Source organism: Leptonotus elevatus, chromosome 9 (assembly GCF_054856555.1).
Source record: "Leptonotus elevatus isolate MCC_2025b chromosome 9, RoL_Lele_1.0, whole genome shotgun sequence".
Classification (NCBI taxonomy): domain Eukaryota; kingdom Metazoa; phylum Chordata; class Actinopteri; order Syngnathiformes; family Syngnathidae; genus Leptonotus; species Leptonotus elevatus.
Window position 1 is genome coordinate 18460230 of NC_141247.1, and position 20095 is coordinate 18480324.

The 20095-nt window shown below is 39.6% G+C and overlaps 2 protein-coding genes across 2 annotated transcripts in view; one reads left to right on the forward strand and one right to left on the reverse strand.

Annotated features, from left to right (window-relative positions):
* ctnna1 (catenin (cadherin-associated protein), alpha 1) overlaps positions 1–20095 on the reverse strand; it is a 44853-nt gene that overhangs the window by 15146 nt on the left and 9612 nt on the right. The window contains exons 7-14 of the mRNA XM_086085504.1: positions 18917–19120; positions 8830–8910; positions 7388–7540; positions 4623–4715; positions 4226–4382; positions 3932–4132; positions 2930–3081; positions 16–126 (exon numbers count right to left, since the gene is read on the reverse strand). Coding sequence (XP_085941630.1) covers positions 16–126; positions 2930–3081; positions 3932–4132; positions 4226–4382; positions 4623–4715; positions 7388–7540; positions 8830–8910; positions 18917–19120 — 1152 coding nt within the window. The remainder of the gene's footprint in view (positions 1–15; positions 127–2929; positions 3082–3931; positions 4133–4225; positions 4383–4622; positions 4716–7387; positions 7541–8829; positions 8911–18916; positions 19121–20095) is intronic.
* On the forward strand, positions 10959–15939 carry lrrtm2 (leucine rich repeat transmembrane neuronal 2). The gene is made up of 2 exons (XM_086085570.1): positions 10959–11586; positions 12308–15939. Exons 1-2 carry the CDS (start codon positions 11364–11366, stop codon positions 13939–13941), a joined length of 1857 nt encoding a protein of 618 aa, XP_085941696.1. The 5' UTR covers positions 10959–11363; the 3' UTR covers positions 13942–15939.

The following is a 20095-nucleotide window of genomic DNA, read 5'->3' on the forward strand; positions in this document are numbered from 1 at the left end:
AAACTCTTGACTCACCCTAGCACTTTGGCCAGCAATCAGCTGATCATCTTCAGTCTGCACGCTGGTCCTGCTGCGAACATCAAAGTCTTCAGTCTCAAAGTCAGAGTCGTCTAACTCTTCTGGAGTCTGTAAAAGAACAAAAAGGTACAGATTTATTTTAGAAGAAGCAGAAAAATAAGTTATCCTTACACCTACGATTATTTGGCAAATTGTTACAAAACATGAATACAGTCTATTGTACCAAAAAAAAACAAAAAAACATGCATGTGCTGCTTGGGCATCTGTGAGGAAAATGAAAGAACAAGGTAGTATATAAAACAAGGAGCACAAAACTCAAGAATCCCATCTGGCATTCCTGAAATAGAGGAACACAGGGTTCTTGCAGGAATCAGTTAAATTTTAGACCCTTTTTAGACCATTATGAGAAAATGTTTAGACCAAATCAATTCAAGTCATAGCACGCTGGTGCTTTCCGGCTTTCGCGTGCGACTCGAGGGCTTTCACGCTCAAGGTCCCCAACTTTTTTTTTTTTTTTTTATACTTTGCAGCGAGCCGAGTGCCTATTGCCTGCTACTCCAACCAGCTGGAAAACTCAGTACTTTCAAGCCAATTCTTGTTAAACTGACATTTACCCATTTTACAGAAATACGTTCCCACTCCCCATTCTGACTAACTGCATAAACTCGGTGGAAATGAAAACTTGAAAGGTACGGTATGCGGTAGTGGACACCATTTTGAGCCACCTAAATATAATGCTACATTCACACCAAAAGCAAAGGGAAGTGTTTCGCCTCGCTTTACTCACTAGCGTTTCACTGCCAGAGTTTATCGCAGCCACTTCCACTACGGCAAAACTCTCAGGAAAAAAAAAGTTTAAACATTGAAATCAAGTGGCCAACACCGTGCTGTAATGCTTTAGCTAATGCAGGATTCTACGATAAGCCTTTGGGTGGTGGCCCAGTATATTGTTGGCCTTGGGCTGATACCACACATCGGTATTTGGTCAATTTAACATTTTTCAAATCAATACTATTAATTATCCACACGTGTGTATTTTTTTTTGTTTGTTTATTTATTTATTTTACAAATGATTCACCAAACTTGGGATGTTGAAAATTGCTTGCTTTCTTTGATGATGCAATGTCAATGATTGAACAAACATTCCGTTTTTAAGGATGACGGCAACACAGCACATCACCAGAACTCGCCACTTAATCACCGCAAACACAACACCACTTGGCAAAAAAAAAATATGTTTCATGAATGTTTTTCAGCACGCAGACTGTAGAAATAACGCAACACGCACATTTAAAAAAAAAAAAATATTTTTTACAGACAGTTCTCGGAATGGGCGGAGCGGATATAAGAATTTAAGACTTGGGTAAATTAATATTCAGAGATGGGGTGAAAATATGGTTGTTTTTAAAAGACATTTAATGCCTAAAATTTAAGTTTTTAAATTTTTAACTTTTAAGACTTTTTAAGACCCCGCGGGAACCCAGGGAAGATGTAAGAGTTGCATACCCCAAGTGTAGCTACTTCAAATTTGATCCACCACAATCTTTTAATATAAAACAGACCATATGCTTCTGTTTTTACACACACACATTCAAACACAGTATAACTCAATCATGTACTTTTGGGAAGCTACAAAACCAAAAGAATGAAAAGAAAAGGTGGTCAAAGAAGATTAGAATTATTATGTTGTGCTTATTAAGTCGTGCGATACCTCCCATCTTTAAAAACTTTGGAGTAGTTCCATCTAAAAAATAAGCAAATTGTTTCATGGAATGCAGTGATGTCATTGTTGTGGACGGAATATGGCTATGTGCTCAGGTAAAAAAATCTGTTCTGACTCACAGGCATCTCTTTCAAGTCAGACAATGATGTTCGTATGGGGCGCAGATATCACCTGCCGTGGCCTGAGCAACAGATGAACGTGGGAGGCTCACAAATGGGAACTCATGTTTGGCAGCAAAAAATAAAAAATAATAAAACGTTTCTTCTTTTTTGCAGCATCAATACAAGTTTGCACTGTTTTGTCAGGATAGCAATGTTTGTTCAATACAAGTGATCAAATAAATATATAATATGTGTCATCTTGCATGCAACAACCTTGCAATAGCTGATTGTCAACAATTCTGGCCTGACTACAAGGCCAGCAGTTAACATGTCTGAGTAACAGTCATGTCAGTTGGACCATACAGTTTTTGCTCTGATGCTCTCTTCGACATTTTGAACTAGACTTAAAGATGAGGGGGAATCACCTTGACCGCCAAACTATGAAGGAAAAAGGAGAAAAAAAGGTAGCAACAGCTGCCCCCCATTTCTCACTGTCAGCAGCTCTCATACTTATGACACTCTCATTTCATGTCTGGAGGGCATATTTTCTGATGTCACTGTCCAAACGGCAGACTCTTCATTCCTGCTTTACAAATACAGTCTGACCAACCCTTTTGTAAGGTAAATGTCTAGTGGCCGGCAATGGCTCAGTTCTGAAGGATCTTACTTCAAAATGTTGTTCTGGATGATGCATATTGTCAGCTTGTTGCCTAAACTGTGTGGGTTTAATTAGATTAAATGTATTTTCTTTACAATAAACTGTTCTATTCACCACCATTAGTATAAACACAATATTCAGATTATTGTATTTGAGGAATCTGCATTAAGCAGAAAAATCCACCTGTTTTAACCCATATCAGGGGGCAGCCATTTTGCCTTTTACTACCACTCCTCGTCAACTGAAAACAACATCACAGTGTCTAAGGGCTCAGCTTGTGAAGGTCATGTGACCAAACCCCAGGAAACTGGTGAGCCAAGAATGTTTGCAAGCAGTCCTGAGTGTAAAGAGCATTTATACATTTTGCACAGGCTATAACGACATAAAATATAAATTGTGTGAGGGAGGCAAGCAATGTGTGCAACCTACCCTAATCATGAGGACAGCCTTGCGAATGTCTCGAATGCCATCATACACAAGACGAGAAGCATCAATGAATTCATTCTCATCAACCGGCTGTGAGGGGTTTGCGCTCAAGGCCTCCACTGCAGACTCAATTTGCTCTGTGAACCGTGGCATCACTGAGGGAGGGTGAGATGAAAGGTGTGGGGGAAAAAAAAAACAATATTGAGGAAGATTTCTTTGAAGAACCACAGTGAGCATAGGCCAATGCAACCACAGTGTAACCACAGACAAATGAAAATTACTCGTTACTTCAAGATAACAGCCTAGACAGGACAAAAATATATTTTAGCAGAAGGAACAAGTTGTTATTCAACTTTGCACATATAAAGACTGTTTATGTATGAGTTAAATGTTTAAACAATCAATTCTTTGTTCTCTGATTCAAATGCAAAATGAGGCTTAATGCATCACCTCACATAGCACAAACATTAACAAACCTCATTTCATGCTGGGGCCCGACTGATTAATCAGTCAGCCGATTTAAAACGCGCTCTATAAAAAAAACGGCAAAAAAGGGGAAAATGTTTTCGGATATTTTTCTCTGTTGCGATGTTAAATATTAAAGGGTGAATCATTGTAAAGAGGTCAAATGTTGTGCCTGTAATTCACACCTTTGTTTTAAACATTATGGTTCTAAGAAATTATTTGATTCATTAGATTTTTATTTTTTATTCTGACAAATATAAAAAAAAAATTAATATGGGTCTTTGTCTACCAACCTCTCCCACCAGGAGCTGCCACAATGTTTTTCAAACTTGCATTTGTTTGCTTGTTCAATGCTTGTGCTCATTTGAATGTTGTAACCATATCGTCTGTGTTTGCAAAACTGCTGCTTTTATAACCAACCAATTTAAGATCCATCTAACATGATTACGACGCCTTTTGTCGAACTCCCTCAAGTCTCTTTCTACTGGTAGAACATTCTGGCGCTGGACTAAAAATGTTATCATCGTATCGGAGTTGCACCTGTGTCAGTCAGCAGCTTTGTGGCCTCCAACACCTTCTCTGTGTAGATTCCTGGTTCATAATTGTCCATTTCAGAAGTGACCACATGAACCACTCGGGCAGCACGGCCTCGAATAGCACCGGCAGTGCGATCCAAGCCATCCACATCTTTCTCTTGCAGAGCGATAACACACTTATTCACGTCCTCCAGGATGTGATTCTCTGGGGGACAATGCACAGTTGTACTGAGCAGAATTCCTTACACTATGATTTGCATCATGCTATGGTATTGGGTGTCATACAAGTACCACTTACCTGAGATACAAAGGAAGTCATCGATGGATGTTATGTCGTCAACAGCATCAGTGAGGACCCTGACCTGCTTCTCCCATTGCTCCTTGAACAAATCCATATTATCTTGTGCCACCTTACTGTTGGGCTTTGCAGCAAGGGCCAAAGCTGCATTAATCACCTGCAAATGCCCCATCACAAACATAATGACATCATTACGGTGATTGTAGGCATTAGGATGTACAAGTTGAGCTCTTAAAAAAAAAAAAAAAAAAAAGATGTGCAAGTTGATTGTGCCTTCAGAGATGCGTTAAGTCACAATTTTTTATATTTGAAATTTATACCTATTCAGTTCTCATATTTTTCAATGTCAGAAATCAAAAGTGAGCTAGATGGATGCGTGTCCAAAAAGCAACAGTACCTGAGGGCAAAGAGTTTCCAATTGCGATGCTGCCATCCGGACCAACTTCACTCCCTCCTCGTTGTTGGAGATGGAGCAGGCTAAGTTAGCCACCTTAAGCGATAAGATAAAAATGGCACACACGAGAAATAGCGTAAGGGAGAAAGTTCATATTTTTCTTGAAGATTACAAAACAAGTGAGGCATTCACAAAACTTAAATGTATTTTTACACCTTCCCAAGAAAGACTGTGCTTCTCCAGAAAAAATGTAGGTCAGAGGCTGCTGTTTAGATATGATGGCAACAATGCAAGGAGAGAACGTCTGGGATGAGAGGAACTGCGCCAAAGTGGGATTATCCAGACAATGATGTGCTGTAATGGAATCTATTACAAAGCGTGACTTGACTATAGCCAGAGAAAAAGTGTTTTCACAAGTCTGGTTCTTGTATTTGTAATTTTAAGTATTCACTAGTTCAATTCAAATAACCCATACTAAATCTGACATGGTTTTAACAAAGGTTGTGGTTTCGTTTAGATGGCATCCAAAGATGAATGTGGGTCAGTCATAATGTCATCAGGGCTTCAAACAAATGTGTATAAACTAATGGACCATTTGCCTTTAGGCCACTAACTCTTGTGCTCATATCATGTGAACAGAATAAGAGCAACACTGATACCGATTTGGTCAAAGGCCAATTTTAAGAGCACAGATTTCGGAATTTTGATCTAATGCAGCATCACTCCGTCTATTTTCTGCACATTGACAAAATTGTCCATATACATCTAATAAAAGAAAATCCCACAATTGTCAATGAAATCAAATGAAAATATAAATCAAAATAATCAATAAACATTGGATATTGCTTTTGAAATGTGGTTAAACTGAATCATTGAGATAAAAAAATTATAATAATGTAACAGGACAAAAATGATAGTACCCCTCAAAAATATGGAAAATGAATTCACCATATAGAAGTGTTAAACTAAGTGGTGTCCTCTAAATAATGTGACAGATGTCTTCAACCTTCTAACCAATTAGCCTGCCTTGTTAAAGTTGTCACTGCTGTTGGTGACACCGTGTACACCACAATGAACGTGGGCAACAGAAAGCAAAGGGGAGAGTTGTCTCAGGAGACTCAAAAATCTCTCTCGAACATGCTTGTCTATAAAGGCTATAACATAATCGTCCTTGCAGCTTCCCGTTCCTGTGACTACAGTTGCAGATATTTAGAAGTTTAAACTCCACAGGACTACAGCCAACTTTCCTGATGTGGCCGTAATGTGAAAATGAATGACAAATTGGAGACACATTATACACATGGTAACCAAAGCTATACGTTAAAAGGTACCCTCATTTGAGGAGGCTTATTTATTTGTTTTTTTGTTTAAAAAAAATCTGTTGAACCATGATCAAATGCAATTGATGTTTTTTTCATGAACAATTTTGCCAAGTGTGTACATTTACCCTCTGCATTCACACGAAGCTGGAGACTATCTAAGCACACACATTCACACCTACAGGAATTAGGGTTAGGGTTAGGGCAAGTTTTCAGTTATCCAAACATACTGTTCAATTTTGACATGACGGTGAGGCATCCGTGCTCTTTTCAATGCTAGCAAATTACACAAATCAACTTGCATGACGAATGTAGTGCACTTTGGTAAAATAGCAACGAGAAAGATAATGGTCGATGGAAAACGCAAGTAGCCACAGTTGAATGGGTCGATTATCATAAAGCGTGTGGTAACTGTGCAAACGATCTATCAAGATTTTTGCTATTACACAAAGTAAACAGCGTCTTAGTGTTAGCTGAATAACATTATCATGTTCCACAAAAAAATATATATATATATTTTAATATTTAAAATAAGATTAGCCTCCGCCCTCAACTACTACAAGCTAGTTTTCTATAGTTAATAAATTCCAAAAATTCAAAATAAATGAAATCTCCCATAAAGCTCAACAAATCTTGAATTGATCAATTATCAGCCGTTGGATCTTTTTTTTTTTTTAAGGCCGGTGCGTATTTGTCAAAATGCTGAATACTGGCGTCGCTAATCGGCCCTGCTGACAGTCTGTCCCTACAAGCAACATTCAGTTATATAAAGGTATTTTACACTTCAAGTAGCTTTATTACATATAAGCTACAGTATGAGCCTGCCAATGTCCTGAGGTCTGACAGTGAGGTGTTTCTTGGCAATTAAAGGTCTCCTCCCCGATGTGCTGCCCCATTCTGTCCAATTCACTAGCAGTGTGTTTGGCAAAAGCTTATGCTGCTCTGTTCTCACTGGACCAGCCAATAAAGTGGACTCGTGGTCAACCGCCCATGGGGAGATGTCCCATTTCAAATGTCAGCATTTGATGCTCGGACATGGGCATTCAAGGAATTGAGTGAAAGTACACTAATGAGGTCAGCTAGTGGTGCCTCTGGCTTGTTGATGCTCCTAAGTCATCATTTTGTGGTCTCTCATGTTCTAAGAAAAAGTAAAAATTTCATTAATTTGCATTCGTAGATTTGAGTGTGACTACAGCAGGGAATTGGGGCGCATTATCAAAGAGGAACAGGCTAAAATTCCTCAGGAATACTGCCAAAGCTGGTTAAGTCGGTACATTTTGTAAATCAAAATTTACAAGAGTTGAAACACATAGAGAACCTGAATAGTCAACCTGGAAGAAGTGTCTTGTAGGCCAGGTAAAATAAGTCAATCCGGAATGAAAACAAAACAGATAAATTCTTAGGTTGCGTTGAGTTTTGACAAAGAACACAGTTAACATTGTACATTACCTCAATCAGCTTGTTGGCATGCTCGCGGAACACCTGTGCATATTCCTTGACTTCTTTCTCATTGCCATTCTTTGCAGCTTCAATCAAAACCAAGAGGGGTACATTGGTTTCCAAAAATGAGTCAGAAACATGGTCCATTACAGCTTTACGCAGCTATGAGGGAGAGAAATAGAACAAAGTGGCAATATTTTAAGTTTTAAAAATTATTAGTCAATTATTCACTTTACATTGCATTACATTAACGGCTATTTTAAAAGGGGAGGGGTTGGAAAATGGGTGCGGGTGGTCCCCGGGGGCTGGGGGTCGGGGGTTGGGGGGCTGCCGGTTGGTCGGGGTGGGGTCGGGGGGGGCGGCTTTGTTGGGGGGGGGGCGGTGGTGGGGGGTTGCGGGGTGGGGGGGTGCTGGGGGTGGGGGGTGTCTGGGGGATTGGGGGCATGGGGGCGGCTGGGGCTGGGTTGGGGTGGGTGGCGGGGGGTGGATGGGGGGCGGGGGGTGGGGGGGGGCGGGGGTTGGGGGCCGGTGGGGTGCCTGGTGGGCCTGCAGTGCCCCGTCCTGCTGCGTTGGGCCGGGGGCGCGGGCCGTGTTGGGGCGGGGGGCGCTCCTGCTCCTGGGTTTGCTCTCCGGCCGGTGGCCCTGGTGGGGCCCGGGGGTCGTCCTTTGGCGCTGCCGCGGCCTGGGGGGCCCTGAGGTGTTGCGCTTGCTCTGTTCCGGCGGGGGTCGACGGCTCCCCTCTTTGGTGGAGATTTTCATGCATGCCAGATCCACCACACCAGCATCTACCGAAACTCAGACACAATCTGTTTCCTCCTCAGGTTATTGAATCGGTGGAGGCTGGTGTCTCGGATCTCACGCGGCTTCGTCTGTCCTTCCTTCCTTTTCTCGGTCTCTCCGTTGGTCTCTTGAGGCCTCCCTGACTTTATGTTTTTTGGATTTGTTGGGGTCTGGATGTTTCTTGGGCTGGGGAGGAGTTCTGGTGGGGGGTGTCTGGTCGGTGCTGGATTTCACCTTCCTTGGTTTTCTTCGGTCCCCTCGGGTCTCCTGGTGTTCGATTTAGGTGAACGGTATAAGATTTTTTTTTTCTAATAGGTTTTCTGGTGAGCTAACAAACACACGCACGCACGCACGCACACACACATACTCACCCACACACACAAAAAAAAAAAAAAAAAAGGTATGTATGTATGTATGTATATATGTATATATGTATGTATATATGTGTATATATATATATATTTAAAAAAAATAAAATAAAAAAAAAATAAAAAAAAAAAATAATAAAAAAAAAAAAGAGCAATGATGATGACATTTCCGAATGAACAATACTGAGCTCTAAAAAAAGAGGAAAAAAAAAGAAAAAAAAAAAAAAAAAAAAAAAAAAAAAAAAAAAAAAGGAAAATGACAGTTCAAAAGCCACATGGGGGAATTGATAAAAAATAAAACACCTGTCTGCGGAGGTCTCTGGTTTTCTTTGTCATCCTGTCGATGGCTGTATTCAGAGCATCACTCCTGTCCTTTCTGCCAGCCTGTGAAGAAATTAAAATATATTCATTGATTGGCTCACTCAAATTAATTTGAAATTAACCAGCACGATATGCTAATAGTTTCACCACTAACATCCACATGCCTATATAAAATTAGAAAGGAGATTACACTTGGACAACAATGAATGCATGACAATATTTTTAAACCTACAATTTAATAAAAGTGCTTAAATTATGTATAGAAACATTTCAACTCTTTTTGGCAAAATGTGAACACTAAGTGCTAAGCAGTACTGAATCTCTACCCACTGTTCCCCACAGAGCAGAGAGATGTTCAGCCTCATTCTGCAAACTGCTCAAGTGGAAGTTACCAGAACTTAAAATTTTCTAACAGACACACACACTGGTTGGCTCCAACAGATTCCCACAGCAAAGCAGAGAACATTAGTGTACAGGGACATGCAATTGACACAGAAGGGCAACAAGAAAGCAGTTAGGTTCTGGGCTTTTCACCCACAATGTGCAAATCTGATGCAGAAACAACTATGGACCTGCCTCATTCCCAAACACTCTTTGCCCATCAAGTGTGTGTAGGGGGTCCACTGGAGACACGAGATCTCCCATAGCAGTAATCCTGATTTTTGTTTTGTTGGGTTTTTTCCCGTCTGTTGCAGTTCTGTGGTTGGGCGTTAGTCAGTTCTGCCCCTTACTCTTGCAATCCCATTTCCTTTGTGCCTAAACTAAATGTAATTTCCACACCAGAGGATTCAAGGGCGCTTCTTCAGGTGTATATTATGGAAGCAGTTTCTCTGAGGCAGCTTTTCTGATTGCAAAGTAAGTCTATCCATCTTTTTAAGGACAGACTTTAAAAAAACATTAATTTTCCACAAAAACATTAATTGAATTGCATGAAAAGTGTACGTGTACGTGTACGTGTACCCCCCCCCCCCCCCAATGTAAAGCATAGCCCCCAAGCCTACTCTTCAATATTCCAGAGGCATCACAGTTGGTGGATATCGCATTACCTGAGGTTGTGTTGAGTTTGAATGTTCTATAGACATTTTATTAATGCTTTCTCTGGCAACTTGGATAGATAGAAATCTAGTTTACGATAATGAAACACTAAATACATTAATGAGAGAAAGTAAGATTTGCCAGCCATGTAATACAAGGCCTTGCTTCAGGTCCCTGCATTTAATGGGTGTTTGCTCATCAAAATGTGAAAATTGTTACTCAAATGAAGTAATTGATTAGCAAAACTGCTCCCCAAAGAAAAACAAATGGGCTTTTAAATTTGAGCCTTGTTCAATATATTGTTTTGAACATATAAACTATTTTCTTTCTTCCTATTCTTGTTTTTCTTTTTTTACGTCAACTTATATTTTATACTTGTAATGAGTTTTGCATTTTCTTTGTTTATATGTTCAATAAAACCGAACCAATAAAACGAAAAATACGTTTATTGAATCTACCTGATAAACAGCAAACAGTATTTTATTCTCACTTTGTGGTTCGGAGTCTAGTAAATTGTACTCAATGTTTTAAAATGACTAAGACATGTTCAACATTTGTAAAAAAAAATAATAATAAAAAAAATAATAATTAAATGAAAAATAAAAAATCTTTATCACCTCATGCTGGGGCTTAAACATAGCTACACTGCGGTGAGAATATGCACTGGAAAATTATCTTGACAAAGCTTGACATTCTGTTAATACACTCTAGCGACATGCAAATGCAGACCTTTATTTATTTTTTATAAATATGTGTTATGCTTTTAAGAGTATTCAGACCTGTGCATCAAGACCAACAAAGCAAGGCATCGCTTTACAGGTGTGACTAATTTCAATAGCATGGCCACCCCAACACCTTCAAGTTATCAATATTCTGATCGTGACAAGTCAGTGGGAAGAAGTGGGGGTGGAAAAACTGGAGGTACACAAGCAGTGGTATGAGGCAGGGAGCAAGTGACTGAGCAAGTGAGAGAGGCAGAACAAGCGAGAGAGTTGCTGCGTGAGTGGGAGAGAAAAAGAGAGAGAGAAAGTGTAGTGATGGTCGACGCCAGGCTGCCACCACTCTGTAGCAGTGAGTGGCTGCAACAAAAAGCACAGAATAACATCCCTGGCTCCCTGCTCGGCTTTTTTTCCCTCTCTTCTTGCGTCTCAGCAAGCAGATGAGGGCTCTGCTCACGGTTCTGCGGAGGCAATGTTGGGACTTAGCCGGCGTCAGAAGCAGATTCTTTGGATGCCATCAACAAGTTAGGGGTGGAGGACTTGAGCCATGAAAGGCGAAAGGCTTATTTTTGAAGCAACCGGCTGATGAGACATCATTGCAGTGGAAAGGAAAGAAAAGGGTAAAAAGAAAAAAAGGGAGGAGGACAACCTTAACCAAAATTGCAGGGACTGCTCAACTTAAAAAAATATATATATATATATATCAGCAACACTTCTAGGATTTGTTGGATAAAGACGACAATTAAACCACTATTGGATTTTATGGGACAGCAAAGAAAAACTGGAATAAACATCCTGGGACATGGAAATTTCTATTTTCTCTCCTTTGCGTGGGCTCAGTATTGCTTCATTTCAAAAGGGACTGGTTCATTTTGTGCTTTTCCAAAAAGGTTATTTCCCTTTGGATTTTTCTTCCATGTGGTTGCTCAAAAAGTCTGCAGAGAAGGACAGTTGAATGCAGCTTCCGATGTGCACAAAAGAATGGGTAAGTTTGCCTATTTTTATATGTAAGATCTGAATATGAATAGGGAAGGCAAGTAGGAGAAGCAAATAAGTGCATTCTCTGTGGCAACATTTATCTACTCATTCATTCTCCACCAATAGACGACATGTATACAGACACACAGACATTTGTCAATATATTTAATGAACAACTGTATAATCCAACTGCACCACACAATGTGCAGCCTTCATGACGCAAGGTTAACTGTTAATCTTGACACTGCACATTAAATCATTTCAAAATAAGTTAATTCAATGGATGTTTCAGAGGTTGTGTTTACTGGCACTCGTAATTGGTTATGATACATTATAATTACAGTCCCCCTGACAACACGTGATCAGTATTAAGGGACAACTTTATGCAGGGTAGTTGCATATTACTTTCTTATCTAAGATCTACCTTAAATATTATATATATATATATATATATATATATATATATATATATATATATATATATATATATATATATATATATAAATAAAAGCTTTAATCAAACCATACCACCAACCATTGTAGGAATCTAGCAAGCTGCGAAGAGTGGAATTGAAATTATTAGTTTAAAAAAAAAAGTTAAATTGTGTACTATTTAGAATTATAATAGAAACAAATTCAGTCAAACTGCTCAATTCTAATTAGCTAGAAGAGCTTCCCCCTTCGCCCACATCGCCCATGCTCATTTTCTTATCTTCAAATCCACTCAGGTTTTCATTCAAGGTGGCCATTGGTGGGACCTGCACCAGCGGCTCTTTGTCTGTGTATGATCAGCATGCTCCTTGTGTGCCTGCTGCCTTCTGCATCATGCACAACCTGCCCTCAAAAATGCCGCTGTGAGGACCTGCAGTTCTACTGCGACACCCAGGGACTTCAGGCACCCCCAGATGGCGTGGACAAAGGGGCTCTGGGGCTTTCACTACGGCACAACAGCATCACTGAACTCAGCCCTGATCAATTCTACGGCTTCAGTCAGCTTACCTGGTTACACCTAGACCACAACCAGATTACTAACGTTCAAGAAGATGCCTTCCAAGGGCTCTACAAGCTGAAGGACCTCAACCTGAGCTCCAATCGTATCACCAAGTTGCCCAATACAACCTTCATCCACCTCATTAATCTGCAGATTTTAGACCTGTCCTTCAATCAGATGACCGCGCTGGAACCAGAACTGTTTCATGGATTAAGAAAGCTCCAAATTCTCCACCTCCGTTCCAATTTACTTCGTACCACACCTGTTCGAGCATTCTGGGACTGCCGTAGCCTGGAATACCTTGGTCTGAGCAGTAACCGTCTACGGAGTCTAGCGCGAAATGGTTTTGCTGGCCTCATTAAACTCAAAGAACTCCACTTGGAGCACAATCAGTTGACAAAGATCAACTTGGCCCATTTCCCACGCCTGGTGGGTCTCCAGTTTCTGTATCTGCAGTGGAATAAGATCAACAACATAACATGCGGCATGGAGTGGACCTGGGCCACTTTAGAGAAGCTGGACCTTACAGGAAATGAGATCCGTGTCTTGACACCGGATGTCTTTCAAACGCTGCCAAATCTCAAGATTTTGCTGTTGGATAACAACAAATTAAGCAGTCTGGATGCCCAAGTAACGGATATGTGGCAGTCTCTAAGTACTATTGGATTGTCTAGCAACCTGTGGGAATGTACCAAAAGAATTTGTTCTCTTGCCACTTGGCTAAGCGCCTTCAAGGGAAGGTGGGAGCACTCCATTCTCTGCCATAGCCCTGAATATGCCCAAGGTGAGGAAATACTTGATGCAGTGTATGGATTCCAACTTTGCCAGAATTTTTCAGCGCCAGTTGTTCAAACCACTAGTACAACCACAGACGCTACCACAACTGCAGAGATGACGAGCTCCTTTTTTGGAATTATGCAGCCAACCCCTACGCAGGACTATGCAGAGGATAATTGGAGCTGCTCCACATTCACAACCACAACACAAACACCTATCATTTCTCAAGCAACCACCACTGCATTGGAAGAGGCAGCTGTAACAGATGACTTATCTATCATGGACAACACCGTTATGACTCATAGGGTTATCATGGGGACTATGGCTCTTCTGTTTTCATTCTTTTTCATCATTTTTGTTGTATATATCTCACGGAAGTGCTGCCCCCCCACCCTGCGCCGGATACGCCACTGTTCCGCTATTCAGAACCGTCGACAGATGAGGACCCAGCAGCGACAGCCTATGGCAGATCTCGCTACACAGGTGCCCTATAATGAATACGAGCCCAGCCACGAAGAAGGAGCACTTGTAATCATTAATGGCTATGGGCAGTGCAAGTGTCAGCAACTGCCTTACAAAGAGTGTGAAGTATGAACTCTTATTTATTTCTAGGACATATGGTTTGCCATTTGATGATACAGGGTTTGATTTTTGGATTTGTTTTTCCAATTCATGTATTAAAAAACAACAACACAATTTCTACTTTCTGGGATTTGAGAAAACATGGCAAATGCTTATTGATCCAATGACAGACATGACAGTGTTTGGGTGATGTAGAGATAGGCATACCTTTATTTTTCTATGAATGGAAGTTGTTCGTACAAGGCAGGGGCAATCATTTTGAACAAGAAAAGTGTCAATTGTGAAATTTGTCTCTTACGTCAATATTCCTCAGCACAGATCAAAGACCCTCTTGCAAACTACATTAAGTGCAAAACATTACAACCTTTTTTTTTATATATATATATTTGAAATCACAGTATTATCCACACCACAGGCACTGTAAACAAACTCTATACTATAAATCGGACAAATGTAATTCTTATGAGGTGTGAGACATTTGCATTCACAAATGACAAATCACCATTCCTGTGGGGAATCTATTCGATAGACAAATCATCCCATTTCTAAATTTTCCATGTTTGTAGTAATGTTGATATACTAGAGCGGAAAAAAAGTTGAACGCCTTCTACAAGCTGATTTTATATGAACATAACATACAGTAATCGCAGACACACTCAAAATACACTTCTATCTTGCTATCACACTAGGTGGATGATTAGCAAGGAAACGCTAATGAACAGCGCACATGCCAGACAGGGGACCATTTTATTGTGAAAAATCAAACCTTTCAGTACCCCAGGCTCTTTACAGCCAACACACTAATAAGGACTGACAGCCCCAAGATTAAACCAATTACGGCAAGGCAAAATAATCAAATATTCTGTCACCCACACCAGTGATCCGGCAACATTTTCCTTGTTGAGACGCAAATATAGTTCTTTTTTTAATCCATCTCTATGTCAAACAAAAGCTGAAGTGATTATTTTTATTAAATAGTTTTTATTCGGAGACAGACTATTTGTAGATTTCCATACTATGACAGTTGCCGGGTGTGTCAAACTAAAACGTGGACAATACCATGACAACAAATGGAGATCAAGTGATACGCAAACAGCAAGCCTGGGTCAGGAGACATTTGTATGCAGGAGGGAGAGGATGTGCATTAGCATCAGACTAAAGCTGCTGCCGCAGCTCCGCACTTCTTTGTACTCAGTTTGGTGATGGGGGCAGGGTGAAGGAGAGAACCTCAGAGGATATGATGCTGAGCATGAAAGGAGCAACTCGGGCTAAAGTATTTGTTTATTTAAACTAATATGCATATTTCTGACCTTTTAAAATATGTGAAACAATAAATAAATATTGAGTTACAATATTTGGTTTGCATTGAAAACTCTACAATTTGCTGCAACATTTTCACTAAATCTGGTCATCTTGTGAAAATGTTTCATTCACAAAACTGCCAAACAAACTCAAGTTACACTGGAGAGAGCCAGCAGGTGTCATTTGTGGCTTGGTCCTATCAAGTTGATTTGAAACCTCCAAATAAATGTTTGTGTCGGTGTGGCAGCACATTTTCATGTGTTTCTATACATCAAAAATTGTTTCATTTAAATGCAAAGGAAAAAATTATTTCCAAAATCAAGCAGGTCTGCTGTGTTTCTACTTTTGATTTCCTTCAGCTTAGCACTATTACAACAACACTTTTACCTGTCTTGCATGTTTGAAAGTGCCATCCAGGAGAAAGAGACATTCATTTATGGTACAGCAGAAGTGAGGAATATATGGCATTCCAATAAAGTTTGATCAGATATTTGACATTTCACTGTTAAAAACTATGGTTGTACCATGTTATGAAAAAGCCACAGCATTTGTAGAAATATGCATCCCTCTCTGCACTTTGGCTCTTTGTAAAATGTTTTTGTTTCCTCTTGTCATCCTCTAGCTCCCTATCCTGCCGCAAAAAAATAAAAGGAAAAAAAAACAAGGAAACAGACCCCTCCCTCTCTTACCCAGCATTTTCGTGCAAAATGAATGCTTTGCATATTTTGTATTGTAAATGTACAATTTCCTATCTGTATAGTGCATAAGATGTGCCATCATGATAAAAAAAAAATCATCCAAACATAACAGTATATTTTTTAAATAAAATGGTTCAAATAACAGTGTACCTTATTAATGCTCAAAATTTACTTTAGTTCATCACAATATGGCTTGATGGATGTGTCAGCATACTGAAGACCAAACAAAGATGACTGGAAAATAATTTTAATTTCTAACTGTAAAATGCACAAATATCTAATCTATGTGCTCCTGCAACTGATTGGCTGTGTCCAGGGTGTACACCGCCTCTCGTCCAAAGACAGATTAACTCACCTGCAATTCTCATGAAGACAAGTAGTTTACTGTATTTGAGTTTCATTCAAAACACTTCCACCTGTGAATTGTAACTAGCTCTTAATGGGAAGATCCGAAAAACACCTTATGTAACCAACCAATCAAACCTACCACCATATACAGGAACTAAGTTTTACTAGTCATCTGCCAAGTCCGAGGACCTGTGTTTGGGTGACAGTCAACGTCCACTGACATTTAACCAAAACTTATAAACACAAGTCCACAACCTTAATGGTAACTCATAACACCACCATAGATGAGAAAACAAAACTGGCATTGTCTACAAAGACAACTTGCGATGTTTGCTTTGTTCAGTGTGTTGAGAAGAGGTGGGCAGGACAACTCATAGCTGCTTTACCATGACAACACACCTGCTCACAATTCCCAGAGTATCCGGCTGAAATCCATTTATCCCACTGAAATTTATGAGAATGCCATTAATCAATTTCCGCACCGCATTCTGTCCTCAAGTGTGAGTGCCTTGGCCAGCAGGAGGCAGTACAATACAGATGGCGCGAAGCCTTAGAAAGCTGCAGTTAGATTAGCTAATTTCACATAGGATAAAACTGCATTATTTTCTGTCTACATGTGTTGCTCAACACAGCCTGACATTTTGACTGCGGTTTGATGTCACCGTTTTGCACGCTGGTTTACACCTACCCATCCAGACACCATTTAATTTATAATCAATTAATAAAAAATGTATGCAAAATCAGGCTTGCTGAACACCAGAAAGCAATTAAAAATGTTAAAGAATGTATATATACATGTAGAGTATAGATGAAAAAGCCACCGAGACGAACGAATAAGGAGGGTCAAACCACAACGACCAAGCTTGTGCATTAAAAGTTGAACAAGATTAGCAGCTATGTTTGTCGAATCAGGAAAGCCACGCTCCATTTAACAAAACTGAACATGCACTGAGATCGAGAGATGTATTTTTATTTATATATACAGTATATATAAAATAAGGTTACGCTCAACTCCATGCAACTGTCTTGACAATATTTCACAATTGAGGTTATAATATGTGGCACTGCTAGGACAACACTGCCTCTTTCTATTAGTGGTCTGAGGTAGATGGGGGAGTTTGCTGGTGGGTCGAGACTTCAATCTTGCTCTTCTACTAAACATCATTTAAAATATTCATCACTTCATCTAAATCTTCTACACAAGCGTAAATGTGTTTAATGTGCATTAGCTATAAAACATATTTTATATATATATATGATTTCTCCATATCAGATTTTAATCTATTGCAAGGTCTGGAATATATCCCTCGTAATAAATGGGTGTTGGTTTACCGTTTGAAACAGCTCCAAGAATCTTACAAAATACAGATTATCCAATACATCACAACAACAGGACATTTCCAAACCAATCCACATTTCATCTATGTTGGCATGTGTTCTGACAGGTAACGTGGAAAAAAAAATAGGGGTGACACGACTGAAACACAATTTCTCACCAGACAAAGGTTACTTGATTTGCCCTAACAGCATTCAGGTTACTTTCGGCCAGAAAATGATTGCCACTGTAGCTTGATAGGCCTCTCATGTTAAACAATCACCAGTCATAGGGAAAAAGTGATATGTCGAATGGTGAATGGAAAAGCATATTATTGTGGCTTGAGGCAAGTGTTCAAATTCAGACATGTAAGTTCGCTGCCTTCACTCTATTAAGGACGGTAAAGGTTTCCCTACTTATGAAAGCAACTCAAAGTGTGCTCCGCAATTTCTCATGCCACATCATCTATGTCAATTCTACGTTTACTTGCAAGGAACGGGCTTGACTGGCTCGCAAAAAAAAAAAAACTTAAAAATCAACCCCATCAATTATCTGTGGGGTGGCACTGAAGACCTCACAAATAAGTGAATCCTTAAGACCAAAATAATAAAAATAAAGGTACGTATGCACATAAAAACCTTAAGTCTTTCCAGTTCAGAAGAGTTTATTTTTAAGCTGTTGTTTCTACCAAAGGGGATTTTGGAGGGTCCTTATCTTGTTACATTTTCACTTCCTGTATAAGAAATGTCTCAGGTCCCACTACTTTAGTCTGTGCTCGACAGGAGAAAAAGCTTTATGAACTATTAAATGGCTCAACCTCTTACAACTGAAAGGCTGACATTAAATGCAAGTTACTGTAAATGTCATGTATACAGTGTTTGCAAAGAACAGAAGCACAAAGATTAGGGAGCCAAAAGCCAATTCAGAATTTCTGATTCACAGCCAGACTATAATTGTTATTGTGGGAAACTGCGTCTGCTGCATCAATACAGACACAGCAGTGCCTAGGTGTGTTTTGTGAGAAAGGCACAGGCAGATCATTCCTTCCTCTGGAATTATTCAAGAAGTTGCTAAAGGGGATTTCAAATGTCTACTCTTAACTTGCATAGGGTTTTCACTTGTTGCATTAGAAACCCAAAACGGGGAGGTGGGTGTATGAATTGAAATAAATTCTATCTAATTCATGCATTCAATACCAAGCATTACAAGAGGAACTTTAAAAAAAGATTTATTTAAAAAAATCATAATAATAAGTTGGTAGTGTATTGAAGAGTCTGGAGTCTAATAGTGGTGACAAAACTTAAGAAGAATGAAAAGCACTTACATTGCCCATGTACTCAGACAGCAGGTCCTGAAGAGCCTGGCGCACCGAATTGCATTCAGCCACAATTCGCTCCCTGCGGTCATCCCGAGTGCATGAAGAATCAGCCATGAGGGCAGCACCACTGATGATGCTCTCAAGACGTTCCTCCAGGGATGGACGAAAGCGCTCCTCACTAAACGCCAGGGGGTCCACAATGATTTGTTTCTGAGAAACGAAAAGGGAAAAAAAGAAAAAATGTCAGTGTATTATTCAGATGAAAGAAATGTGGTTCATTAAGCACCCACAATCAAAGCCCTATCCAGCCCCCTGCATTCCATCTAATCTGACCTCTGCTTCAGTGTCATATTGCCATGGCAACAAGTGCATCAGAGACAAAAAATAAATGAGGGGTGCAGTGCTGGTGATATGGGGCTGACTCATCTACTAAATTTTACCATGCTCATCCATATTAAATAATTTGACCCATCACATACCATGGGAGAGATAGACTTCAAAAGAAACTCGCATCCTGACCAGTTACCATAGACAGTAATGCAAACATATACTTAAGTGACACAAACAGCAGTGCAGCTGCGATCGATTCAATGTCCTAGAAAGAAATTACCTGGATGAACGAGAACAACCACAAGCAGAAATACACAGAGGCAAGTCAACACTAGATCTATTTTTGTATATTATTTAATTATTTGTAATTGTCTGATATCATCACATAATTAAATAATATACAAAAGTACATGCCGAAAAGGCCCACCCTACAATGAGTATCATGATCGATACTGAATGATTCAGGCCATTTTCAATTTAACGAAAACTGGAAAACAATTTTGAAAAAAAAAAATTCTACAAAAACTAACGCTTTAGTTGCAAAAAACAAACAAAAACTCTTTACTACCAATAGTAATTATTACTTTCCAATAAACACTACTGTGACGCCTGCTAAATTCTGTGATTAATGAAGTAGTGTGTCATATAGCACGAGATATACAAGTGCCAGCAATGCAGTTGGCATCAATCAAGAAGGTAAACAATGTCCCATTGAGAGAAACACAGCAAGTACTGCACAGCTATGCTAAATGGTTCAATAGCTAAATGACACGATAAGAGCTTGGAACTTGAAATGAAAATGTATTTTTAGAATTATGTGATGACTAGATCATTATCTGAACAATTATTTTGTAA